At 46.8% G+C, this 23,645-nt stretch overlaps 1 protein-coding gene across 3 annotated transcripts in view; it reads left to right on the top strand.

Moving 5' to 3' along the window:
- Ptprg (protein tyrosine phosphatase receptor type G) overlaps positions 1–23,645 on the top strand; it is a 712,009-nt gene that overhangs the window by 616,267 nt on the left and 72,097 nt on the right. For 2 of the 3 annotated variants that reach the window (XM_046452933.2, XM_046452931.2), the window contains exons 11-13: positions 1,596–1,645; positions 3,397–4,177; positions 19,292–19,424. In XM_046452933.2, the coding sequence (XP_046308889.1) occupies positions 1,596–1,645; positions 3,397–4,177; positions 19,292–19,424 (964 nt within the window). The remainder of the gene's footprint in view (positions 1–1,595; positions 1,646–3,396; positions 4,178–19,291; positions 19,425–23,645) is intronic. The other variant, XM_046452932.2, reaches the window with a different exon arrangement.

Raw genomic sequence — 23,645 nt, 5'->3', positions numbered from 1 at the left:
ACATGAACATTCTTAACACTACTGAACCATAGACCTAAAAATGGATCACCATGCTGGGCACGGTGGTGCACACACCTGTAATCCCAGTGACTCGGGAGGCTGAGGCAGGAGGATCACAAACAAGTTCAATGCCAGCCTCAACAATTTAGCAAGGTGCTAAGCAACTCAGCGAGACCCTGTCTCTAAATAAAATACAAAATCAGGCTGGGGATGTGGCTCAGTGGTCGAGTACCCCTGGGTTCAAACCCCGGTACCCACATCCCCACAAAAAAATGGATCAAGTGGCAAATTTAATATTGTGTATCTTACTATAATTTAAAAAATTAAGTTACATTGTTTAATTATAACCATATGGGAAAAGAAAACTACAGGAAGAAATGAGCACCACTGAAAGGATAATGAATGATGAATATCAGCTAGTTTGACCATGTGAAACAGTGGCACTGTCTTAATATTTTAAAACACAAGGAGAAATTAAATGAATAATAACATACAAAAGGGGTAAGATGCCTGGCGTGGTGGTGCACACCTGCAATCCCAGCAGCTCAGGAGGCTGAGACAGGAGGATCGTGAGTTCAAAGCCAGCCTCAGCAGCTTAGTGAGACCCTAGGCAACTCAGTGAGACCCTGTGTCTAAATAAAATCCAAAATAGGGCTGGGGATGGGGCTCAGTGGTCGAGTGCCACTGGGTTCAATCCCCAGAACCCCTCCTCCCAGAAAAAGCGGGGTAAGACAAAAAAATAGGCTTTGCTTCATTTTTTAGATGATAAAAATATTAATTGAAGAGAGGCATATTAGAATCCCAATGGATGATACAGGAAATGATGACCAAAAAGATCATTGAGAAGAACAATGGAATAATATAATTCCATTTAAATACAGTTCAAATATTGGCAAAATTCTGACAGAGTAGAATGTGGGCTAACTTTGGGGCTGAGTGGATATTATCTGGGTTGGGGGTGCAAGCAAACCTTTACAGCAGCAAAGCACCAGAGAATATCTAGATCTTTTTTTTTATGATTAAAAACATCATTTACTACATGTTCAAATGATAATAGTTTGGACATATTGGGATACATAAATAAATACGTTTTAAAAATTAATTTTGCTGTCTTTTTTTGGTATCTTAAAATGGGTGTTACACAGGTGTTTACATATGTAAAAAAAAACTGAATTGTATATTTAAATCTTGTGTACTTTACTGTATGGAAGTTGTGCCTCAATATTAAAACAGAAAACTACCAAAAAAATTTTAAATTTTAATCAGCACCTTAAGACAGGGGACAGCAAACTGTGGATCATAGTCCAAATCTCTGCATGATTTTGTATGACTTGCAAGCAAGAAAGGATTTGGGGTTTTTTGGTTGTTGTTGTTGGTGGTGGTGATTTTTTTTTTTTTTTTTTTGCATTTTTAAACGGTTGGACAAAACCTGCAGAGGAATGTTTTATGACATGTGAGCATGTCGTAAATATGTTTATATGTATGTATAAAAATTCAGATTCAGATTTGTGTTCACAATTAAAAGTTTTGTTGGAACTTCCTCTCCCCCAAAGAAAATGGTCTGTGGTTTACATTGCCATTTCTTTATTTTTCAGCTAATACCACTCGAATATTCCAGGGAACCAGGATTGTGAAAACAGGAGTGGTAAGTAAAGAAATAGTGGTTGTTTTGTCCTGGGTGGCTGTTAATTTGCATGCAGTTATGAGTATTACCACAAGGTGGCAGTATGATATTGTTGAATTGCACAATCTGAAGATGTTAAAATAGAGAAAAAGTATTCACTCTTCGATACGTTTTGAAAAAGAGCTGTGCAATAGTGTTAGAGGTTTATATTGTATAATTTTGTAATTATTTTTGTTCCCTGAGATCAGATGATACAAGGGGGTTAATCTGTTCTGAGCCCTTCATCTGGCATAAAATAAAATTAAAGATTTTGTCACCTGCCCAAAGTTACAGAGATTTGCAGATTTCTGGAGCCTGAATTAATATCTCTGTTTCCCCATTCCTGATACAACTAATAAAGATGGTGGTTATAACAATAATAGCCTGAAACTCACTAAGCACTTCTGAATTTCAGGCACAGGTTATTTTACTCACTTCTCAAAACAGCCACAAAATTGCATTACTATTCTCCCCATTTTACAAATGAGGAAAATGAGGTTCATTGAGTTAAAGTAATGTGCCCAGCATCAACCAGAGAACAAGGAAGGGGTCATCAACTTGGGCCCAGGGAGCCTGACCTTCTGTATCAAGTCAAGTCTCAGGTGGTATTTTGTCTTCATTAATGAACTTCAGAACTCAGCTTTGCTAACCCGGTCTTCCTTAAAGTACCAAGTTTTCACTTGAGGATGAAGTCAAGAAACCTGAGTTGCTCCCGTTATTGTTTTGAATTGTATAAATGATAGGATGGAATTTTGGATTCTAGCTTGTGAGAACTAAACTATCTCGGAACAGAAAAATTTATTATTTTCATAGATACCTTATATGAATAAAACTCCAAAACTGAGCCTCAGAGTACAGTGATCAGGATGAGCTGAGATTTGCCAGTAGGTAGCCATGTCTAGCTCTGTCCTAGCTCTGTACCTGGGGTAAGCTCCTGGACACTGTCCTCACCTATCAGATGGGGTGAGGATCAAATCTGCCTCCAGGGTAGCATGGAAAACCTTGGTACACAATTGGCACTTGTTGAGTGCAACTCTTGATATTGTTGTTAATGTTGTTGTCATCTACATGGGCATAGGTTTTGCCATGGACCAGCCCAGAGATTCTGAAAGGTACCATGTCCATGGGCTCAAGTGTAGAAAGATAGAAATGTAAGCCAGTTCCCAGAGCTGGCAGTGGGAAGTAACTCCTGCTCCTGACTGTGTCAGAGTGCCCCTGGCCAGGCCATTCCCCCTCTCTCTCCATCCATTCCCTCAGGGCAAGATGGTGGAGTTGGACATGATTCCTTAGGGCCCTTCCAGACCTAAGAGCTACGTGTTCACCAGAATTTCCAATGGTTGACATAAAAGCATGAAACTCGTGCCCTTTGTCACCTTGAGAATAGTAGACTATCTAATATTGCCAAGTTGTCGCTTTTCACTGTCTTCAAGCCAACTTGAATGCCACGCTTAACTTTTGTGCCACCTAGCCTCATCCTGAGCAACATCAGTGACATTGTGTTTGCTACACTAGTTAAATGTTTTAATGCATCCAAATTATTTATAAAACCATTAAAATAAGAGTTGGCCACCCATGGTCAACATTTGCACCAACCATTGGCGGACCACATGGATGGATGAGTCAAACTCTATGAGGTTTTGCAAACCAGGGTCTCATTCTCAGTCCTAATTACTGATACCTGTCTGCTTTTTCATTCCTCTGCTGCTTCTGCAACCTCCCGGTGACCTTTTTAGCCCACAGCGTCTCCTGCCTCTTCAGCTGACATGGCCCCCATCAGCTCGGGATCTTCCACCTGGACGTCCTCTGGCATCCCCTTCTCATTTGTTTCCATGGCAACCGGGATGGGCCCCTCCTCCAGTGGAAGCCAAGCCACCGTGGCCTCAGTGGTCACCAGCACGCTCCTTGCAGGCCTGGGTTTTGGGGGAGGGGGCATCTCCTCCTTCCCCAGCACCGTGTGGCCCACGCGTCTCCCCACCGCTGCCTCCGCCAGCAAGCAGGCGGTGAGGCCAGTGCTTGCGACCACGGAGGCCCTGGCTTCTCCAGGGCCCGACAGTGATTCGGCACCCACCAAAGACAGCGAGGGCACAGAAGATGGGGAGAAGGATGAGAAAAACGAGAGTGAGGATGGAGAACGGGAGCATGAGGAGGAAGGAGAGAAGGACTCGGAGAAGAAGGAGAAGAGCGGGGTGACCCGTGCCACCCAGGAGCAGAATCGGGTCATGCCCACCTCGACCCCCTCGACTCCTAACAGGACTACGGAGGAGGGCGGGCATCAGACTATACCGGGGCGCAGGCAGGACCATCCTGCCACCCCTACAGAACAGCCAGGCCGGGCAGGGGATGCCGCCCCAGGCCTGGACTCGGACGTGGTCACCCCCACCCAAGTGCCCCCCACAGCTACAGAGGAACATTATGCAGACAGCGATCCCAAGAGGCCCGAAGTACCATCTAAAAAGCCTGGGTCCCGAGGGGACCGATTTTCCGAGGATAGCAAATTTATCACTGTCAACCCAGGTAAGTGGGGCGGGTCCTCCTTTGAGGTTTTGTGCTGCTGGGACCCAGTCTAACCCTTTTTATAAGAATCCGGGGTGGAGGATGATAATTCAGAAAGTAGTAGAGTCTCTCAGTACTGTGTGTGCCCCTAAAGCAAGAGGAGTGAGTGTGTGTCCTTGCCTGTGCTGACCGCAGGTGTCTCCCTGTTCTATTCCTATAGAAGAACCTAGCCTCTGATCTTGGCTGAAATAATTCTCTTCTTGATACTTATGTCCTTGCCTTGGAGTACCTCCCAAGACTTCAACCAGGCAGTGAAAAAAGTGAATAAAAAAGACAGTAATCCTAAGAAGTTTACCCATGAAGATTTCATCCCTTAACCCTTTAATTAGCACATGGGCAGTCAGTGTTGTGTGGGGCACTTGGCTGGATTCTGCATCCAGGACTCCCAGAGCCTGCCTCCTGGGATAAAGGGAAAGACAGATGATTGGCAGCAGCTCCCTGGAGCACAAGTCAGGAAACTGGGTAGCAGGAACAGTAGAGGGCCATCCATTTAGGTCATTAGGTGGCAAGCCAGAAAACTGCCTAACTATAAAGGGTTTTTTTGTTGTTGTTTGTTTGTTTTTAGTATTTTTTTTTAGTTGTAGTTGGACACAATGCCTTTATTTTATTTATTTATTTATTTATTTATATTGTTTTAATGTGGTGCTGAGGATGGAACCCAGAGGCAAGCGTTCTACCACTGAGCCACAACCCCAGCCCCCTAACTAAAGTTTTTGATTATAAAATGATAACAGAGAAAATAATCACAATGTAATCAAAGAGAATTAGGAGGACAGGGACCTACTCCTGAAACCTTATTAGTCCATGGTCTTGTACTACAAAATGTGGCCCTGTATCCCAGAGCTGTCATTGTCTATGTGAGTTGTTACCCAGTGTCCAGACCAGGGCGTGGCTTGTCTGGCCTCTGCTTGATGTGACAATTTTTTCCTTTTTTGCTTTATCGTATGCTCAACTCTTAATGAACCATTCTGATAGTTTCCACAAGGGAGCTATAGCATGAGGGGTTGTTATTGTTGTGAGGGGTTTTCTTAATAAGAAATTCTTCGTTTTGCCAGACTACAAGATGTTTAGCAACAATTTTTTTTCTTTCTTTTTTTTTTTTTTTTGCGTCTAAGCTGTTGTAGAGTTATAAGAGTGCAAAAAAAAGGCAACTGGTAAATATTTATTTGCTTTTGCACTTGTAAACATTAAAATTCATCTAAAGCTGAGATCTCGTATGTCAAGATACAACTTAGAATAAATTTTCATGTTTTGAATTACTTTCCTCTTAAAGCTGGTATGAACTAATTTTTTAAAGTAGGGGTCTCCCTATGGATGTTGCTCAGTTTGTTACAGCTTTAGGGAAAGGTGCTCAGGAGCCTCGTGTGGAATTAAGTGAAGGAAATATGGACCCCTTATGAAGCTGTTCCTTGATGAACATGACTTTCCCTCTAGGGATTGCTGGGAGACAGCTGAATTTCTTGCACTTGAAGACATCATAGAAAAAAATAATAATAAGGAGTGCCCACTGTACCCCTGGCACTGGACTAGGCACTGGGATGAGACCCTAGATCAAGACAGACTTCTGTTCTCCTGGGGGTTAATAGTCTAATGGGGGAGCTCGAAACTATTGCATTAAACAAATGCATGTCTTTTAAATAGTGTTCATTGCTGAAGTCAGGGAGAGGGACAGTATAACCCTGAGTGGCCAAGGATGACATTTGAGCAGTGGACCAAGTGCTGAGGAGAAGCCATGTTGAGATCCACAGAAGAGCATTCTAGGCTGCAGGAACAGCAGGTATAGCAGGACCCTAAAGTGGGCATGAGTTTGGATGGGTTGAGGAGCTATCAGAAAGAAGGCCACTGGAGTGAGAACATGAGGGAAGAAGTGAAGTGTGAATTCAGAGGCTGGCACAAGTCCTGTGTGGGAGGGATTCATTGGCCATGCTGAGGATTGGTTGTACTTGAAATGGGAAACCAATGGCAGAGTCCATCTCATTGACTTTTTTGAAAGATCACTTGGGCCTTTGCATGGAAATCATAGGGGAGCCCTGGTTAGGACTCACTGGTTATATGGCGAGGACCAGCCATTGTATTTTCTCCCAAGACAAGGGGTGGGTTTGGAACTGTTCTTTGAGCTTGTGTGGTTTGACCTCTAGACTAAAGGTTCTGGCAAATAGTGTCCTCAAACCTTTCTTTGACTATACTTTCGAAAAATATGGCTGCTGAGAGCTTGGTTGGGAGTAGTCACAGCTCTAGAGGCTGGAAATGGTGTGGAGTCCAGGACTACTCCAGGTGGGTGGCAATGAGTTCCTGCCACTGGATTCGGATTCCAGGGAGAGGGGAGAAAAACGAGGGACAACCTTGGGGATTTCCAGCGCCAGGTATGGGGCATGTGCATCTCTGGGTATTAGAGAGCATTTTATAGTCTTGAGGAGAGTGGCTTTTGGAATCAAATCATCTTAGCTCAGTCCCTTATTCACTCCATGTCCTCATCTGTAATGTGGAGATTATACTAGCCCATTGGGGCAAAGGGTGATGTAGATAAAGGAGGAGCCATGTTGAGATCCATGGAAGAGCATCCACCTCCTTCTTGGTGACAAGGAAGGAGGTGCTCTCAGCAGGAATAATGGCAACTATGAGGAATCCCCCTAATTGTGTGTGTGTGTGTGTGTGTGTGTGTGTGTTTGGTATCAGGGATTGAACCTAGGAGCACTTAACCACTGAGCCATATCCCAGCCTTTTTTTTTTTTTAATTTTGTGGCAGGGTCTCACTAAGTTGCTGAGCTTGGCTTTGAACTTGTAATTCTTCTGCCTCAGCTCCCACATCACTGAGATTATAAGTGTGTGCCACCATGCCCAGCACAACATGTCTTTTTTGCAGACATCCATGGACATTGAAGAGCATATCAAGACTGGTCCCCAGTTAACTGGCTTTAAAAATGACCTCCAGGGCTGGGGTTATGGCTTAGCAGTATAGCTCTCGCCTCGCACATATGAGGCCCTGGGTTCAAGCCTCAGCACCACATAAACATAAATAAATAAAAGATATTGTATTCAATTACAACTAAAAAAAAATTACCTCCAAGAATAACTGTCCATCCTGGGCACTGGTAAATCTGGCTTCTCCATGCCAATGGGAAGATCCACTCCTCCCCAAAGCCAAAGAGGTGCTTCTTTCAGAATTTCAGGCAATTTGAATTTGAAAGTGGCAGTGGAGATTGTTTAAGCCAGGGTTTGACAGATTTCTCCAGCAAATACCAGACAGTAAATATTTGTAGCTTTGCCATAGGTGTTGGTTGCGACCACTCCGTTCTGCCTCCCAGCAGCCACAGCAGCCACAGAAAAGACATAAATAAGTGGATGTGATTGGAGGCCAGGAAACTTTGTCTACAAAAACAGGCAGTGGCCCAATGGGGCCCATGAGCTGTCATTTGCTGGTTCCTGATTTAAGCAGGAATAATTGTGTGTGTGTGTGTGTGTTGTTTAAAAAAGGATGTAACTTGAAGGCAAAAATGGCAAGCCTACATGGGTCCATGATCCTCAAGGTCTCGATACATCTCCATCCATCCATCCCATCCTGCCCCCCATCTGCCTCCACCCACTTGATGTTTGTTTTTTCAACTGAAATAATGGTTGTTGTAATATTAGTGGTGATTAATTTTAAAGACTTTGGACATACATTTGTTTGAGTCCATTGCACACTTAAATTATTTTCACATTAACTAAAAACAATTATTTGAATTAATATTTAGCCTCCTTGAGAAAAGTGATAGCATCTAAAGATATAAACTATTCTGTTTTTATAAGTATCTCCAAAAGGCTTGTTTACAGTCCTTTGATAACATCCTTGAAGAGCTGAGTAATAGCTTTATCCCCTAAGGGAGGAAAGGAGGGGAATCCTTCTATGGATGAGGTGACAAAGTCAGGCACCTCCAGAAATCAGACAGGCAATTTCAGTGACAGAAAAGGAGCAGGTATTAAGCATTAGGGACTGGTGAGGTCTATAGCACGCTAGGGAACTCCTGCCTTTTCTCAAGAGGGCCTTCTCAGCTGGGCATGGTGGTTCTCAGCTGAGCATGGTGGTACACACCTGGAATCCCATCAGCTTGGGAGGCTGAGGCAGGAGGATTACAAGCTTGAGGCCAGCATGGCAATTTAGCAAGACCCAGTCTCAAAATCAAAAATACAAAGGGCTGGGGATGAGGCTCCATGATTAAGCACCCCTGGACTCCATCCCTGGTACCAAAAAATTAATAATATCAATAAAAAGAGGGCCTTCACAGTTCCATCTGATTCTTGCTTTGAAAATGCCTGGTGAGTCAAATGATTCAGGTTTTATTGCAGAATCCTCCAATTTTAAGTGATTTCAAATCTCAAAAACAAGTTTTTTTGTTTGTTTGTTTGTTTCCACGTGTGCCAAAGAAAAACACATCCCTGGACCAGGTAGGAACCACCAGTGCTCCGCTCCTGTTACAGTGGTGACCGCAATGGTTTGCCTCACTTTGGATGCCCGTGTGTCGCAGTCATCTCCTCCCCTGTCACCAACCTTTTTTTGAACATCTATTTAGTGCAAAGCCCTCAGCCGGATGTGTGCTGCGTGGAAATCCAGCAGATGGTCCCTCCTCAGGAGCCCCTGCGTGAATATGGAGGCAGACTAAAAACCCATCTGATGCAATTCTGGGTTCTTGGGTCAGCGTGGGGGTGTGGCAAGCCCCAGCAACACATGCGGAGAGCACACAGTCTACAGACTCGTCATTTTGTGCTAGGATTTGTCCACGTTTGTTTGCTTGAATGAAGGAAACTCAGATTAAATTTGATTCAGAACTGCAACATATCCACAGTGTTTCGTGGATGGTTTACCAACCACTTCTTCCAGTCAGCCCTGGGCAGATGCTAAAGGGATGGTCCAGCTCAGGTCAGCAAACTACAGCCCACAGGGCCAGTCTAGCCCATGGCCTACTTTTATATGGTGCATGAGTTAGAAAGGGAGAGTTAGACAAAGATCCTGGCCTGCTCTTCTTATTTGAGCCAGAATGAAGGGTGCTGAGCTCTGTCTACCCTGCTTCTTTGGGGGGAAAACCCAAGGTTTTAGAGGCCTCAAGGTCCAAAGAATCCAATTTGAAAACCTTTGATTATCAAAAGACATCGTTAGCCTCATCAGTTTATGTTAAAGCATTTCCTGCTGACTGTGCCTGTGTTAAAGACCAACTACCGGTGTCACTTATCCTATAGCAATCCCTTGCTGTCTGCACTGTCATTATTACTGTCACTTCAGTGAGGAAACCGAGGCTCAGCAGGGTAAGAAGCGTGCCCAGGTCACAAAGCACAGGGCAAGACAGGACCTGAGCATGGGTCTGGCTCCACAGTGCAGGGGAGTCAACCCCTCACCCTGCGGCCTCCCTGTTGGCTTTGGCACTAGTTCCCAGAGCAAGTGACACAAGATGATTTCAAGTGAAATAGTAATTGGCTCTTTAAATGTAGATTTCCAAAAAGCTATGAGTTTTCCATATACATCAAAGGTTCTATATCAGGGTGATTTTTCTCCTCACCCCAGGGACCTTTGGCAGTATCTGGAAAAGGTTTTGGTTGTCATGACTGGGGAGGAGGATGACACTGGCCTCTGGTGGAGAGAGGGCAGGGATGCCATTAAATGTCATGGAACACATAGGACAGCACCACACCAACCAATTACCAGGTCCAAAATGCCTATAGTGACAAAGCTAGCATTCATACAGCTTCTGACCTATAGTATTATTATGAAGTTTCCTTTTGAAAAAAAAGCTGGGGACAAAAGTCGATCCTAGTGCAGGTTTATAGAGTTAGGGCAAAAATCATGAATATGGTACACAGCTTGTTGGGAACAATGTAGTGTATGTTATTGAAAATAAATTAAGACAGGAACTTGTATGGACTACCTGAAGTTGCTCTCAGCCAAGTCTAGTTACCGTCAGATTGATTTGGGGGGAGATGCTTTCCTTAGAATTCTGTTTGCCCCTACTTCAGGCTGTATTTTCCTAGGTGTGACGGGAGGGATCCGCCTGAGGCATCATGAAGAGAGATTTCAGCTGCCATGTATGGTTTAATTTCCTTTCATAAAGTATGTGTGTCCTTGGAAGTTTCCTTTCCTCAAAGTGATCATTGAACTGGGGTGGATTGTGCATTTCTTGGTGTGGAAAACTGAGGAGACTGGATTGAGAAATTCAGATTGTGGAGGACAGTGCATTTGACATAAGATATTCTAAGGCTTCTGTCTGTGACTAATTTCAGAACCTCAGGATGCTGCCACCAAGCGCCGATGGTCCCAGTTGTCGATGGTGGCAGTCTGGTGGGTTAAGGACCGGCTGTATTTGTGAGGCTTGGAATTAATTTAGGAATTCGCAAAACCCTCACTTTCCCAGCATCTAACTGAAATAGAAATGGCAGGCTGTCACTTGGTTATCTAGGTCTGGTGAAACAGGCCCTGTGGGAGATGGTGAAGGAGCCTGGCTCAGGATAACTCCAGACTCCAATAAGTGGAGACAAATAGTTGCTCTAGTTTGGCTCACATGGAAATGGGAGTGGGATCGAGGCCTGGTTGCAGCAGAATATGTGCATCTGCAATCAATAAGCAACCATTTCTCTGTAGTAGTTGGCTTAGGTAAGCGTATGGCTTATGGTTTGGATATGAGGTGTCCCCCAGAAACTCCTGTGTTAATGCAGAAATATTCAGAGGTAAAATGATTGGGGTGTGAGAGCTGTGATCTAATCAGTGCATCTTAGTTGGAATGGTCTGACTGGGTGGTAACTGTGGGCAGGTGGGGTGTGTCTGGAAGAGGTGGGTCACTGGGGGTGTGCCATGGAAGGGTTCATCTTCACCATGGTCCCCACCTCTTTCTGCTCCCTGGGTGCCACCAGTGGAGCATCTTCCTCTGCTGTGCCCTTCTGTCATGAAGTCAGCCACCCATGGCCTGAACCTCTGGAACTGTGAGCCCCAAATAAACTTTTCTGGTCAGATATTTTGGTCACAGCAACAAAAAGCTGACTTATGAAAAAAAAAATAGATAGATATGCAAACCTACAAGAGCCCTGTTTTAAAAAAAAAAAAAAAAGAGAGCTGCTTTATCACTTCATACCCGTTAGAATGGCTTGTATTCAAACAACAGAAAGTAACAGTTGGTAAAAATGTGGAGAAGTCTTTGTGCTAGTGGGAAGGTAGAATGGTGTAACTGCTCTGTAAAACAGTACAGCAGTTCCTCAAAACATTGAAAATATGACTATGTGATCCAGCAATTCCACTTGTGGGTACAGAGACCCAGAAGGATTGACAGCAGAATCTCAAAGAGAAATCTGCACATCTGGGTCCATATTGCTCTACACAATAGCCAAGAGGTGGAAGCAACTCAAGTGGCCTTCCATGCATGAGTGGATGAACAAAATGTGGCATGTATATATCCAGTGGACTAGGATGCTGCCTGTGAAGGGAAATCCCATTGCATGGTGGGGCATGGATGAGCTTGAGAACATCATGCAAAGAGAAATAAGCCAGTTGCAGGAAAGACAAATCCTATACCATTCCATTTCCAGAAACTGCCTGCCTGATTCGTAGAATGAGAGTGTAGAATGATGTTTGGTGGAGGCTGGGGGAAGGAAGAATGGAGAGTGGTTTAATGAATGTAGTGTCCGTTCTGTAAGATGAAGTTGTTCAACCACGGATATATTCTGAACATTACTACACTGCATACTTACAAGTGCTTAAATGGTAAATTTTATATTATGTTTTGTTTTTTTTTTTAATTTTTCATACTGGAGATTGAGCCCAGAAGTGTTTAACCACTGAGCTACATCCCCAGCCTTTTTTATATTTTATTTAGAGACGGGATCTCACTGAGTTGGTCAAGGCCTCACTAAGTTACTGAGGCTGGCTTTGAACTCGCCTTCCTCCTGCCTCGGCTTCCTGATGCTGAGATTTCAGGTGTGCGCCACTGTGCTCAGGTTTTTTTGTTTGTTTGTTTGTTTGTTTTGTTTTTTTTAATCACAGTCAAACAAAGAAGCAGCCATCCTCATTTCCAGTGGGTGGCTATTAATGACAGGTGCTACTGAGAGCAAATGCAACATTGCCTGGGATGGAAGCAGACACTAGATTCACAAGTGTGCAAACCGCCCTTCTCTTCATGTCTCTGACACAGAAACGTGCTTTTCCCTGCTCTTGACAGTGCCCTCTCAGATCCAAGCTATTTTTATCCCTGACACACAGAGGTCCTTGCCCTGTGGCCCAGGCTGAGCCCTTAACCGTGGGGCAGGAGACGGTTCAGTGGGTCCATCTCGTGCATCGCCACCCAGAGCATCGACAGTACATTGTACTCCATTTTTATTTGCTTCTACTGGGATGAGAGCCAAGCCAGTAAAAGGCAAACAACATTAATTCAGTGATGACATATGCCACTGAAAACTGTTTTTCTTTTCTCTCTTAAATTTTTTTTTTTTTTTTTAAAGCAGAATGGAAGCACTTCACTGGGTCCTGCCGGAAGCTGGGAATGAAAACTGGGAGGAGGCGAGGCTGGGGGGAGGTCCTCGAACCTTCCCTGCCTCCCTCCGGCATGTGCTTAGGGAAAGATGCTTCATGTTCTGCTTCAAGTTTTGTTTGGACGCCTTTCTGAAGTAGGCCCATTCTCTTGAGTCCAGGCCTCAGGGACAGATCAGTGAGATGCGGGCCTGAAGAGGGTGTGGAAAATGTCACATTCATTGAGGAGAATGCAGCTTGTTGGATAGGCAGAGAAACAGCGTGGTTAATTTCCTATTGGTCAAAAATAAAATCTCTTTCAAAATAAATTGAGGTGCTGTGTGCAGAAACAGCCTCTTGTGTTGAGCCAAGTTAATGATGTCAAGGTCAGGAGTTTATTAAACCAGGATGTTTGCTTTTGATCTTGAGGCCTTTTTAAAAGACCTAAGTTAGTGCTTTTCTGCTGATTGATTGGGTCCAGGTACCATCCTGCACCCCGAAGGTAGGTCAGCTAGAGTGAGCTGACAATAAGAGTCAGGGATAAAGAATGCCTATGCAGCGGGTGACGTTGGGGAGTAATGGGGACTACGGCAAACTGGCTAGACTCCCTGTCTGAACAAAGAGAGTAGGTTGCTTGGTTCCAGCATGTGTTTGCCGTGTGGAAATTCAGGCTCTTGTTGTCAGCCTTCAGCATTTCCAGTAGAAGCGTCCAATTGCTGATAGTTAAGTAAATTCATATTTAAATGTCAGCAGGTAAGTCACAACTTAAAAATAATTACTGAAGCCAGGTGTCGTGGCCATGCCTGTAATCCCAGCAACTTGGGAGGCTAAGGCAGGAGGATCATGAGTTCAAAGCCAGCCTCAGCAACAGTGAGGCCCTAAGCAACTCAGTAAGACCCTGTCTCTAAATAAAATACAAAATGGGGTTAGGGATGGGGCTCAGTGATTGAGTGCCCCTGAGTTCAATCCTCAGTATCCACCCACCCCCAATATAATAATAATTACTGGGCATAAATGTACTTGGTACTGTGCCAAACACATCTGTGGGTTGTCACTTCACAGTGTGTGGCACACAAGAATTGAAGGACTAGTCCTGCTGGGGAATCTGCCTAATACAGATGAACTAGAGAAAATTGTTCAGGCCAGGGCTTGGGCATTATGAAGGGAGACGAGCCATCTAGTAACTGGGAAGCCCAATTACTGGACCCTGCAGGAGACAGCTAGATCCCGCAGGAAGATCCAAGTCTAGGCACTTGGGGTGGGTATCAGCTGCTATCACTTTCCCCATTCTCTTCCTGGCAGTGGGTGAGATCTATCATCCTCTCAGGACCCTTGCTTGGATCCATGGAAGGGAAGTAAACGTTGCCAGGTGCCTCCTCTGGGTCAGGTACTGAGCCTGACAGGTCAGGAGCAGCTTTGTGACCTGGGCACTCACACTGGACTCAGAAGGGCTCTGTGTTTGCCTTTACACCATACTGTCCCCTTCCTGAAACTAGTAACTTTGAACAAGGACCCCATGGTTTTATTTTGTACATGGCCTTATAAATCATGTAGCCATAAATTACGGTCATCTTCACATAAATTATCTCATTTAATCCTCATGAATCTCCTGAAATGTAACTGTGAATCTCTGTCTCCCATTGACAGAAGAGAGACCAGACGCTCCAAGATGGGAAGTCATTAGCTCAAAACCACACACAGACCTGAGTCAGAATTTGTGCCCAGGTCTGCCTGACTCTGAAGTACAGGATCATACCCTCATGGCACACTATTTCAGTTGTACTGGGAAAGATTTATACAGGTGTCCCCTGACTTACCCACAGTTTCATTTTCCATAGTTACTTGCCATCAATCTTGGTCTGAAAATTTTAAGTGGAAAATTCTAGAAATAAACAATTTTAAATCGGACACAATCTGCGTAGCCTCAGGAAATCTCACGCTGTCCTATCAGGCCAGGGGTAGGAGTCGTTCCTTGCTCCAGTGTGTCCATGCTGTATATACTATCCACCTTTTCATTAGCCACTCGGTAACCATCTTGAATATCAGAATGACTGCAGTACCGCAGTGCATGTGTTCAGGGAACCCTGATTTTAGTAATGACCTCAAAGCACAAAGTAGGGAAGTTGGCCATTCAGATCTGCCAAAGGGAAGCTGTAAGGTATTTCCTTCAGAAATTAAAAGTTCTCGGTATGGGGGGAAAAAATCATATGCTGAGGTTGCTAAGACTTGCTTTACAGTAAGGTCTCCCTCTCTCTTCACATTCATATAACTTGTATTCCATGATGTCATTGCAAGTCTTCTATTTTTTCTTACTGTTGTTGATTTCTTGATGTGCCTTACTTATAAATTAAACTTTATCATAAATGTATCAGTGCAGGGTTTGGTGTTATCTGCAGTTCCAGGCGTCCACCGGGGTCTTGAAATGTATCCCTACAGATAAAAGGTGGGGGATGCCTCTGGTACATTCGGGTCTCTGGAGGTGTTGACACGGGGACAGCTGGGGGCAGGATTGGGCCACAGCCTGTGCTGCAGACAGACGTTTCCGGTGCGGTCTTATCTGGAGCCAACTTGGAGGTGCTAGCATTTCACTAGCTAGGCAGCCCCTGAGTTCCTGGCCCACGCGTCTGAAGTACTTCTGACTGTCACTTATGCACTTGGCGTTTCAGGGAGCAGTCAGATGCCATAGACACCCCGTGAGCGCCGCCATCTGCCTGTTGCCGTGCTAGGATGTTGGTGAGGAAGAAAGAGAGCAGTGACAGAGGCAGCGGTGATGATGATCATGCTGCTGCAGATCATGGGGTGACAGGGGTGATGACAGTCACAACAGCTCACGTTAGCCAGGAACTGGCGAGTGCCAGGAAACCTTCTGAGTGTTCTATACATACTCTCTCCATCCTCACACCACCACGGTGCACTGGGCTGTAGTATTCTCTGCTTTTACAGAGGAGGAAACTAAGGCACAGAGAGGGTAGGACACTTACCTAGAGTTGCACAGTGAGTGGGAGGCAGAGCTATATTACTGTTCTAAATACAGATGCCGATCAGCCCTGCTCAGAGGACCCAAAGTAACAGAAGGATACTCATGATGGAGTGTGACATGTACAGTAATAGCAGCATGAGGCGATGGTGACGGTGGTACATGCTTATCCTTTGCCTTTGGCCCAGCACCCTTCTAAGCATTCTCTGTACATCTTCTCATTGAATTTTCCCAATTACAAGAAATAGGTGCTTTTAACCCCATTTTAGAGGTGACAAACTTCAGGCCCAGGCTGGTTGGAGTTATAGGTCAGAGGTCACACAGAAAGGGGCAGAGCCAGAGACTGACCCTGTGATCTCAAGTCTCCTGGGCTGTCCAGAGATAGCACAGCCTGAGGACTTAGTGAGTCCTCACAGAGAAGGTGACTCTCAAGCCAGGACTGAGGGGTCATTAAGAGCCTCCAGGGGCCAGAGGGCACAGTCATTCCTGGCAGAGGAAATATCAGGGGCAAGGCAGAGGGGAGACTGGAACACAGCGTGGTCACCAACATGGCGAGCGTGGCTGGAACACAGAAGGTGGGACAGGAGAGGAGGCCAGGGTGGGATGGCAGGCCTTGCTCTCCCTGTCCAGGGACTCAGGGTCTTCCTGAGGCTATGTGGAGCTCGTCAAGAGGGACAGGAGCAGATTCTGGTAGTGGGTCGCCTGGAGATGGAATCCAGTTCCAGGCCCCTGTTACCACGAGCGCAAAGCAATGCTGTGAATGTGGAAATAAAACTGGTTTCATCACGTCCCACATGGAAACCCAGTAGCACCCCTACTGTGCTCTGGCCCTCGTGCCAGCAAATCCAGCGCCTGCCATAAGGCAGGGTCAAGATCCAATTGTTAGGCTGTGCAGGAGGACCGCAAGTTCAAAGCCAGCCTCAGCAACTCAGTGAGGCCCTAAGCCACTCAGTGAGACCCTGTCTCACAATAAAATATGAAAAGGGCTGGGGATGGGGCTCAGTGGTTAAGCACCCCCGGATTCAATCCCTGGTACCAAAAAAAAAAAAATGCAACTGTTGTCAGATGGTTTCCTTAAGTTGCTCACACTACAAATTGTTGCCAACTCGAGGCCTCCTCCACTGCCATTTAGACAGATGTGTGATTTCAGGGACAACATACCATGCCCCTGATCCTCACACCAGATGCTTTTAGGATGGCCAAAATAGCATGGAGCCGATATATCCAAAGAGTGGAAATTGTGTGAAGGATGCTTTGGGCCGAGAGTCCTTTTCAGTGGTTTAGGATGTAAAAGAGGGAGTTTCCATCTCCCTCTACCCAGCAGTAGCACAGGCAAGAATCCTCTGTAGGGAGTGGGAAAGACCCTGCGAGACCCCTTGCACCTGAGGGCTGCCCAGGGTAGATACTGAGCTAATTGGACCTGTGGCCTATGTCGTCAACCCTCCTGACATTTTTTTCCATTATCAGAACCTCCAGGTCTTGGAGACGCCCCCATCTCCAGCCAGATAATTGCCTGGCTGCGCCGACCCCTACTGGGGCCCCACAAAATTATTCTCATTTACAACTCTAGTTTCTCTGGCCAGTCGCCATTGCTTTGCAATAAGAACATTAAGTGGCCAGGAGCTGTGTGTTGCCCGGGCTTCATGCCCTGCAGGAGCGTCCGCCTCCCTTAGGGCCAAAACCAGTTCCCTCCGAGACCCTGGCTCATCTGGCTTCTCAGTCTCCATCTGGGTTCCCCTCCTCCTACTGGCCCTCCTTTGAATGGCATGCTCTCTCTGGGAAACCCCTACTCCCCGACATTCAAGCTGACTGGCACCCTTCATCCTTCAGATCTCACCCTCACTTCCTGGAGCCCCTGAGGGGACATGGTTTCCCCTGGTGCCACATGTATTGTGTTCGGCTGTGGTTCAGAGGCCCACCCATCTCCTTCAAGTGACACCTGCCTCATGGGCACAGAGGTGCCCCTGGGTCCCTAGAGTATAGCATCCTGACCAACAAACAGGAGCCTGGCAAATGTGTTTCTAGTTTAAAATTGGAGTTGACCGAAATGAGCAGCCATTAGTACTTTTATTTTATTTTTTTTAGGCACTGGTTCTTTTATAAAGGTCCTGTTGAGTAAGGTGCTCTTGGGTGGCTTGTAATCAGTGTGTTCCCCGCCCCCCCAACTCTATCTTCTTACCTGGAAATAGGGCCCCAACTGAATCCTCGAAGGTGTTGGGTGTGAAGTAACTATAGGAACCCTGGGAATCACTGCAATGCATCTCCTGTGACTTAGGGAGTCTTTCTCTTTAAGTCTTTGCATCTGACATCAATTATGTCTTTCCCGCTCAGCCCACCTTCTCTGCCTTGGAAACCCAGCCTGATTAGCCGTACACTTAGTCTATCCTGCAGGGGGACACCGCGGGCTGGTGGTGCACTGGCCTCATTTTTGCAGAGCAGATGGAATCTTTGCGAGCCCAGGTCAGCCGGGAGGCAGCTTAGGGATCCTGAGGGGGGCTTCTCCCTGCGTCCCGGTTAACCTTTGCTTCCTGGTTAACCTTTGCTTCCTGCCGCCCGCCTGCGGGGGTGGGCTCTGCGCACCTGTGCTCCTCCAATCCCGCATCTGACCTGCACTGCAGACACCTGGCCACTCCCAGGCCCTGCCCTTCAAAAGAGCATAGGATTTCCTGCTGAGCTACTGGAGAGGTGGAGGAAGGAGCTGCCCGGGTAGGAGGTATCACCTGAGCAGGGAGAACCCTGAGCCAGTGGGTAGACTTTTCCCGAGACCCCGAGACTGCGGCTGCTACTTAGAGATGGTCCTGTGCTGCGAGGAGAGCGAGGGGTGCCTCCCCATCTTTCACTGTGTTGGAGCCCTTGAGCGGAACGCGGGTAGGTGCCAGACTCAGGGAGAGAACAGGAGTGCTGGGGATCTGGGTGGTGGAAATCAACAGGACAAGATATCGCGGTGCCCCAGCTCCTCCGGGGTGCTGTCGGTCCATCTTTGGGACTGGTCGAGATTCCAGGGCCAGAGTGCCACACACACCCTCGGCCAGGGGAGCAGGGAGACCCATATTTACCTGGGACGCCCCACCGTGACTGCTAGGGAGAGGTGCTTTCCCAAAATAGAATCGGGGTGTAGTCACCTTAGGAAAGGGGAGCGAGGTGGCCCTGTAGTCCCAGCTGCCTATCCTGGTCCCGATAGCAGAACCCATGGTGGTGTGGTGTTGCTCCTGCCCGCATGGGGAACCCTGGAGGCGCTCCAGTGGCCCTTTCCTGTCCCTTCCTGGAGACTTCACCGCATTTGCTCAGTGTGCCAGAGTCCCCTCAGTGTGGGTAGCACTCTGTGAGTCTAGCTGCATATCCCTTCCACACCCCTCTCTTTAAAAACATCCTCAGCTCCACCAGCAGATCCGTCCCTCTGGCCATTGGAGAATACACCCTGCAGGTGAGGCACGGCTGTCCTGGGGCTGGGACAGGCAAGGAAATGGAGCGAGGTGCATGTTCTCCTCCACCCCACCTACCTGCCACAGGGCAGCCCAGAGCGGGCCACCCAGCTTTCCGGAAACCAGACAGAACTGGATATGGAACTCCGCACTGTGTTCTGGCTGCCCAGCTCCGCTGGCCTCTGTCCTCTAACTGGGATGGTTTCTCTTTGCAGCAGAGAAGAACACCTCAGGAATGATCAGCCGCCCTTCTCCTGGGAGGATGGAGTGGATCATCCCTCTGATTGTGGTGTCAGCCTTGACCTTCCTGTGCCTCATCCTCCTCATTGCCGTCCTCGTTTACTGGAGGTAAGTGGCCCAGCGGGTGCTGGCCAGGTGCTCCTCACTGGGGAGGAGAACCCCGGGGCCTCGGCATTTAGAAAATCTGAGACAGCTGCGTTGTTTCTAGTGTTCTCACCTGGGAGACCCTGTTGACTCTGGGAGACAGTAGGGGCCAGAGCCACTTCTCAGGGTGAGGGACTTGGGGTACGCTTCTGGGACTTTTTGCCAAAGACGTTTTGCTGGAGAATCGGGGAGATTCCTGTTCAAGCCCCAACTCTGCTGCTTGCTGGATTCAAATCCCATCTCCACTTTGAGTCTGGGTTTCTGAACCTGCAAAATGAGTTAATAAGTTTCAGGGTATTTCTGGTGTCTCTGAGACCAGGCTTTATTTTGTTATATCCAGCTAATAAAAATTCTTCACATTAAAATTTTTTTTCCTAACCTTTTGCCAAAAATTACACTGGGTGAGTGGGGGGGGGGGTGTTAGGAAAATATTCAGCACGGTATGTGGCATTTGACCTAGGAGATTAAAATGGCGGACTATAGTCAGGTGCAGTGGTACACACCTGTAATCCCAGCAGCTCTGGAGGCTAAAGTAGGAAGATTGAGAGTTCAAATCCAGCCTCAGTTTAACAAGGCCCTGAGCAACTCGGGGAGATCCTGTCTCTAAATGAAATGTTAAAAAATGGCTGGGGATGTGGCTCTGTGGTTAAGCACCACTGGGTTCGATCCCCAGTACCACCCCCCCCCCCAAAAAAAAAGGTGGATTGTAAGCCATCCTTCCATTTCTGTCTTCTTTGAAGTGATTTCTGATGCACCCTGTGGAGCCAGCTTGCAAGTTATGCTGAAGTTCTGGTTTTTCAGCTGTACAGCCTCAGCCAGCTCAGCTGAGGCAGGCTGGCCTGCTTGGCACTTCTCAGATGAATATAGGCAGCTCCCGCCCTGTACCTTAAATGTGTCTCCAATGACAAACAGGGTTATATCTTCATCCCTCCCTCTCATTCATTCAGTTAATTTTGAGCCCTTTCCATGTGGCAGCTAGTCCTCTAGGCCCTGGTGATACAAAAGCAGAGCCAGACATAAATCCCTGCGCTCACAGAGCTTGCATTTTAATAGAAAAGACAGGTGATAAACCACGCAAATAATTAAAACTTACGGTTCCTGAGCTGTTAGGCGTGTAATGGGGAAAACTCGGGAAAGAGGAGGGGGCATGCTGGGGCAGGGGGTGAGTGTTCAGAGTGGTCGAGAGCAGTCTAACTGGCCAGTGATACCTGAGGGAAGACTTAAATGAGATCAAATGAGCTCCATCTGGAGCACATTCCAAACAGAAGAAAGAGAAGTACAAAGGCCCTGAGGCAGAAGCATGGCTGGCATGGAGCAGGACTACCCCAGTGGGTGCATATAGCTGGAGCACTTGAGCCCAGAGGGAGAGTGGTAGGAGAGGGTGTCGGGAAGAGTCAGGGCAGAGGAGGATCAGGTCACAGAAGGCCTGGGGACCACTGTTAACACATAGGCTTTGACCTTGACATAAGTGTGATTGGGTGTAGAAAGGTATTGTGATCTGACTTCAGGATTACTTGGGGGCTATGCTAAACATAGATTGAAGAGGAGCCAGGGGAGAAGCAGAGTCCATCAGGGAAACCCTGCAGTGGAGGACGTGGCCGGGGCCCTGGTGAGATTGTGCAAGTGGTGAGCAGCAATAACACATAGATATATCCTAAAGGTGGGATCAACAGAATGTGCTGACGGGCTGGCTGTGTGTCCTGGGGTCTGTTCTCAGTCACTGAGATCAGGGGGGTAAGAAAAGGATCCTCTCGGGCCTCCCCCAGGTGTCCAGTAGTAACCTCAAGGCTGCTAGTGCTGGACTGTGAAGTGCCTGGTGTCCAGGGAGCACAGGAAGATAAACTCCCTGACATCCCCTCTCCAGCAAATAGTGATTTGCTAACAAATATTTGTCTGGAGCCTGCTAGTGCATCCAGGTGAGTGTGGGAAGTTAAAGATCCGCATGCCCAGCTCCCGGCTCTGCGGCTTAGGTCTCAGCCTCTCCCTTTGTGGAGCACAGAGATCCCGCAGCAATCTGCCACTAGTGACCCTCGTTTAGCAATTTGAGCTTAAAGGAAGCATCTTGTACACAGTACTTTCGCAAATTCTTCAGGACTGTTTCTGATCAGCCCGCCTTGGGTCTTCTGTCTATTCCTGAGCAGATCACGGGGGCCAAGGAGGACCATGAACCTAGCAGGCAAAGGTCCAAAAAACAAGCGTTTATTGCACCTCCTTCTATATGGCCATGGACATGGTGAAGACGGCTTTAAAACCCTACTGCTCAAGGTGTGCCCTCCCTTGAGAAAACAGCTGTTGAGACTCCTGAAAACCTCAGTTAAAATGGGAAATATATTAACAGCTCCTGCTCAGAATAATTTTATAATGGGGTATGTGAGCACATGCTCATGTGTGCATATATGTATGTGTATACACAAGTTTTCTAGGGAAAGATTATATACAAAATATGGGGGGAAATCTCATTCATACGCCTGTATTTTTCCAAAATTATATACATAGCTTGGTTTCAACTAGCCAGAGCTTTCGCCCTCATCAGTAGAGTCTAGATTGGGGCTTTTACCAAATTTAGTGCCAGTAGCACAAAAATCAATGCAAAACAGAAAAATTCTTACACAAAGAAAATAAAACTGAATTAGTGTCAGTGCGTTGGCTAAGCCTGGAGGAGACAAGGGCCCTTTTTTTCTGTCCAACTTTTTCCTTATTAATGTGGAAGAAGCGGCGCTAGGGAGCTCACGTCGAGAATTGGCACTTGCGGAAGAGACGTGCGTGTCCCTTTGGCTGTGCATTGTTGAAGCTGGAACTCCACTGTTTCCCTTCTGCCTTCTGAGGCCCAGTGGGAGTGGGTGATTGGCAAGTAGACTTGACATAAGTAGAGCATGGAGGCAGAGCAAAGCCTCCTGGGTCATTTCCTCGGGTAGCAGGTCTGGCACCAGCTCCCAGCGACAGCAGTTTCTACCGCAACCAGGGCCTGATCGTTTGCGGCTAGCATTCCAGAATGCTGGGTGAGTTCACTTGGAGTCGTTGACACTGCGATTCAATGGGAGAAGCAGTGAGAAATTAAACCCAGGCTCTCTAAATTCTGTCTCCCCACCCGTGTTCCACTGTATGAGGATGTCGGTGCTCGCTGACGTTCGTTCAGTGGGTCCTTTTTGAGGGCCAAATACTTGGATGGTACCATCCCATGTGGCTCTTACGAATCTGTGTGCAGGGTACAGTGTCTAACCCTTTTCTTTGAACTGGGAAGAGAAAGGGAACTAACATTTGTTGAATACCTGCTGTGGACCAGGCACTGGGCAGTACTGTCTCATACCATATTGCTCAAAACCCTTTTCTGTTGCAGTCTGACAAAAATCCATTTCACACTGCCTTAAGCACACAGAACAGGAATATGTTGGTTGATTCATGGAGTAGGAAGTTTCAGGAATGTCAGGCCTGGTTGGAATTGGAAGGTTGAACAAGAACAGGAGGCATTGGGCTGGTGTAGTCTGTTTCTGGGATCTGTTCTCTGAAGCAGGCCTCGGCCTGTTTCAACACATGGTGAGCTCTGGCCCATGTGCGACTGACATCTCTCCATTCCCGTGGAAAGAAATGTTTCCTTTGATAGTCCAATTAACAGGAGGCTGAGGCAGGAAGATCGTGAGTTCAAAGCCAGCCTCAGCAACTTAGCAAGGCCCTAAGCAACTCAGCAAGACCCTGTCTCTAAATAAAATATTAAAAAGGCCTTTGAGTGTGGCTCAGTGGTTAGGTTAAGTGCCTCTGGGTTCAATCTCCCACTCCACCCCCCAAAAAAGATCCAAGTAAGTCCTAAGATGGCATTGCTCAGGAATGACTTATACCATTTGTCCATCCCCAGAATCGGGCCTCTGTGCTTGTTGGGCCTATATCTTAAATTTAACTCTGCCCCAAAATGTGTGTATGTATGCATGTGTCCAAAATGAGTCAGTGCCATTTCCATGAAAACCAGGGACTTAAAACTGGAGAAGGGGTTACAAAGGACCATCCTGGCCCAGAAAGGAGGCTACTTTAGAATGTTTGGCTCAGTATTTTGATATTTAAGAAATCATAAAGCATTTTGTGCTATTGCATGAGCATGGACCCATTTTCAACCTTTTATTATTTATGCAATCCTTAGAGGTCCTGCCATACATTGTGCTGGGCCTGGTGATTCAGGGTTGATGTCCTTTGGCC

The sequence above is a fragment of the Marmota monax genome, unplaced genomic scaffold (genome assembly GCF_021218885.2).
Source record: "Marmota monax isolate L192 unplaced genomic scaffold, Marmota_monax_Labrador192_F-V1.1 WCK01_AAM20220418_F8-fsc00042, whole genome shotgun sequence".
In the NCBI taxonomy this organism is placed as follows: Eukaryota; Metazoa; Chordata; class Mammalia; order Rodentia; family Sciuridae; genus Marmota; species Marmota monax.
This window is presented reverse-complemented; position numbering and strand designations above follow the sequence as displayed.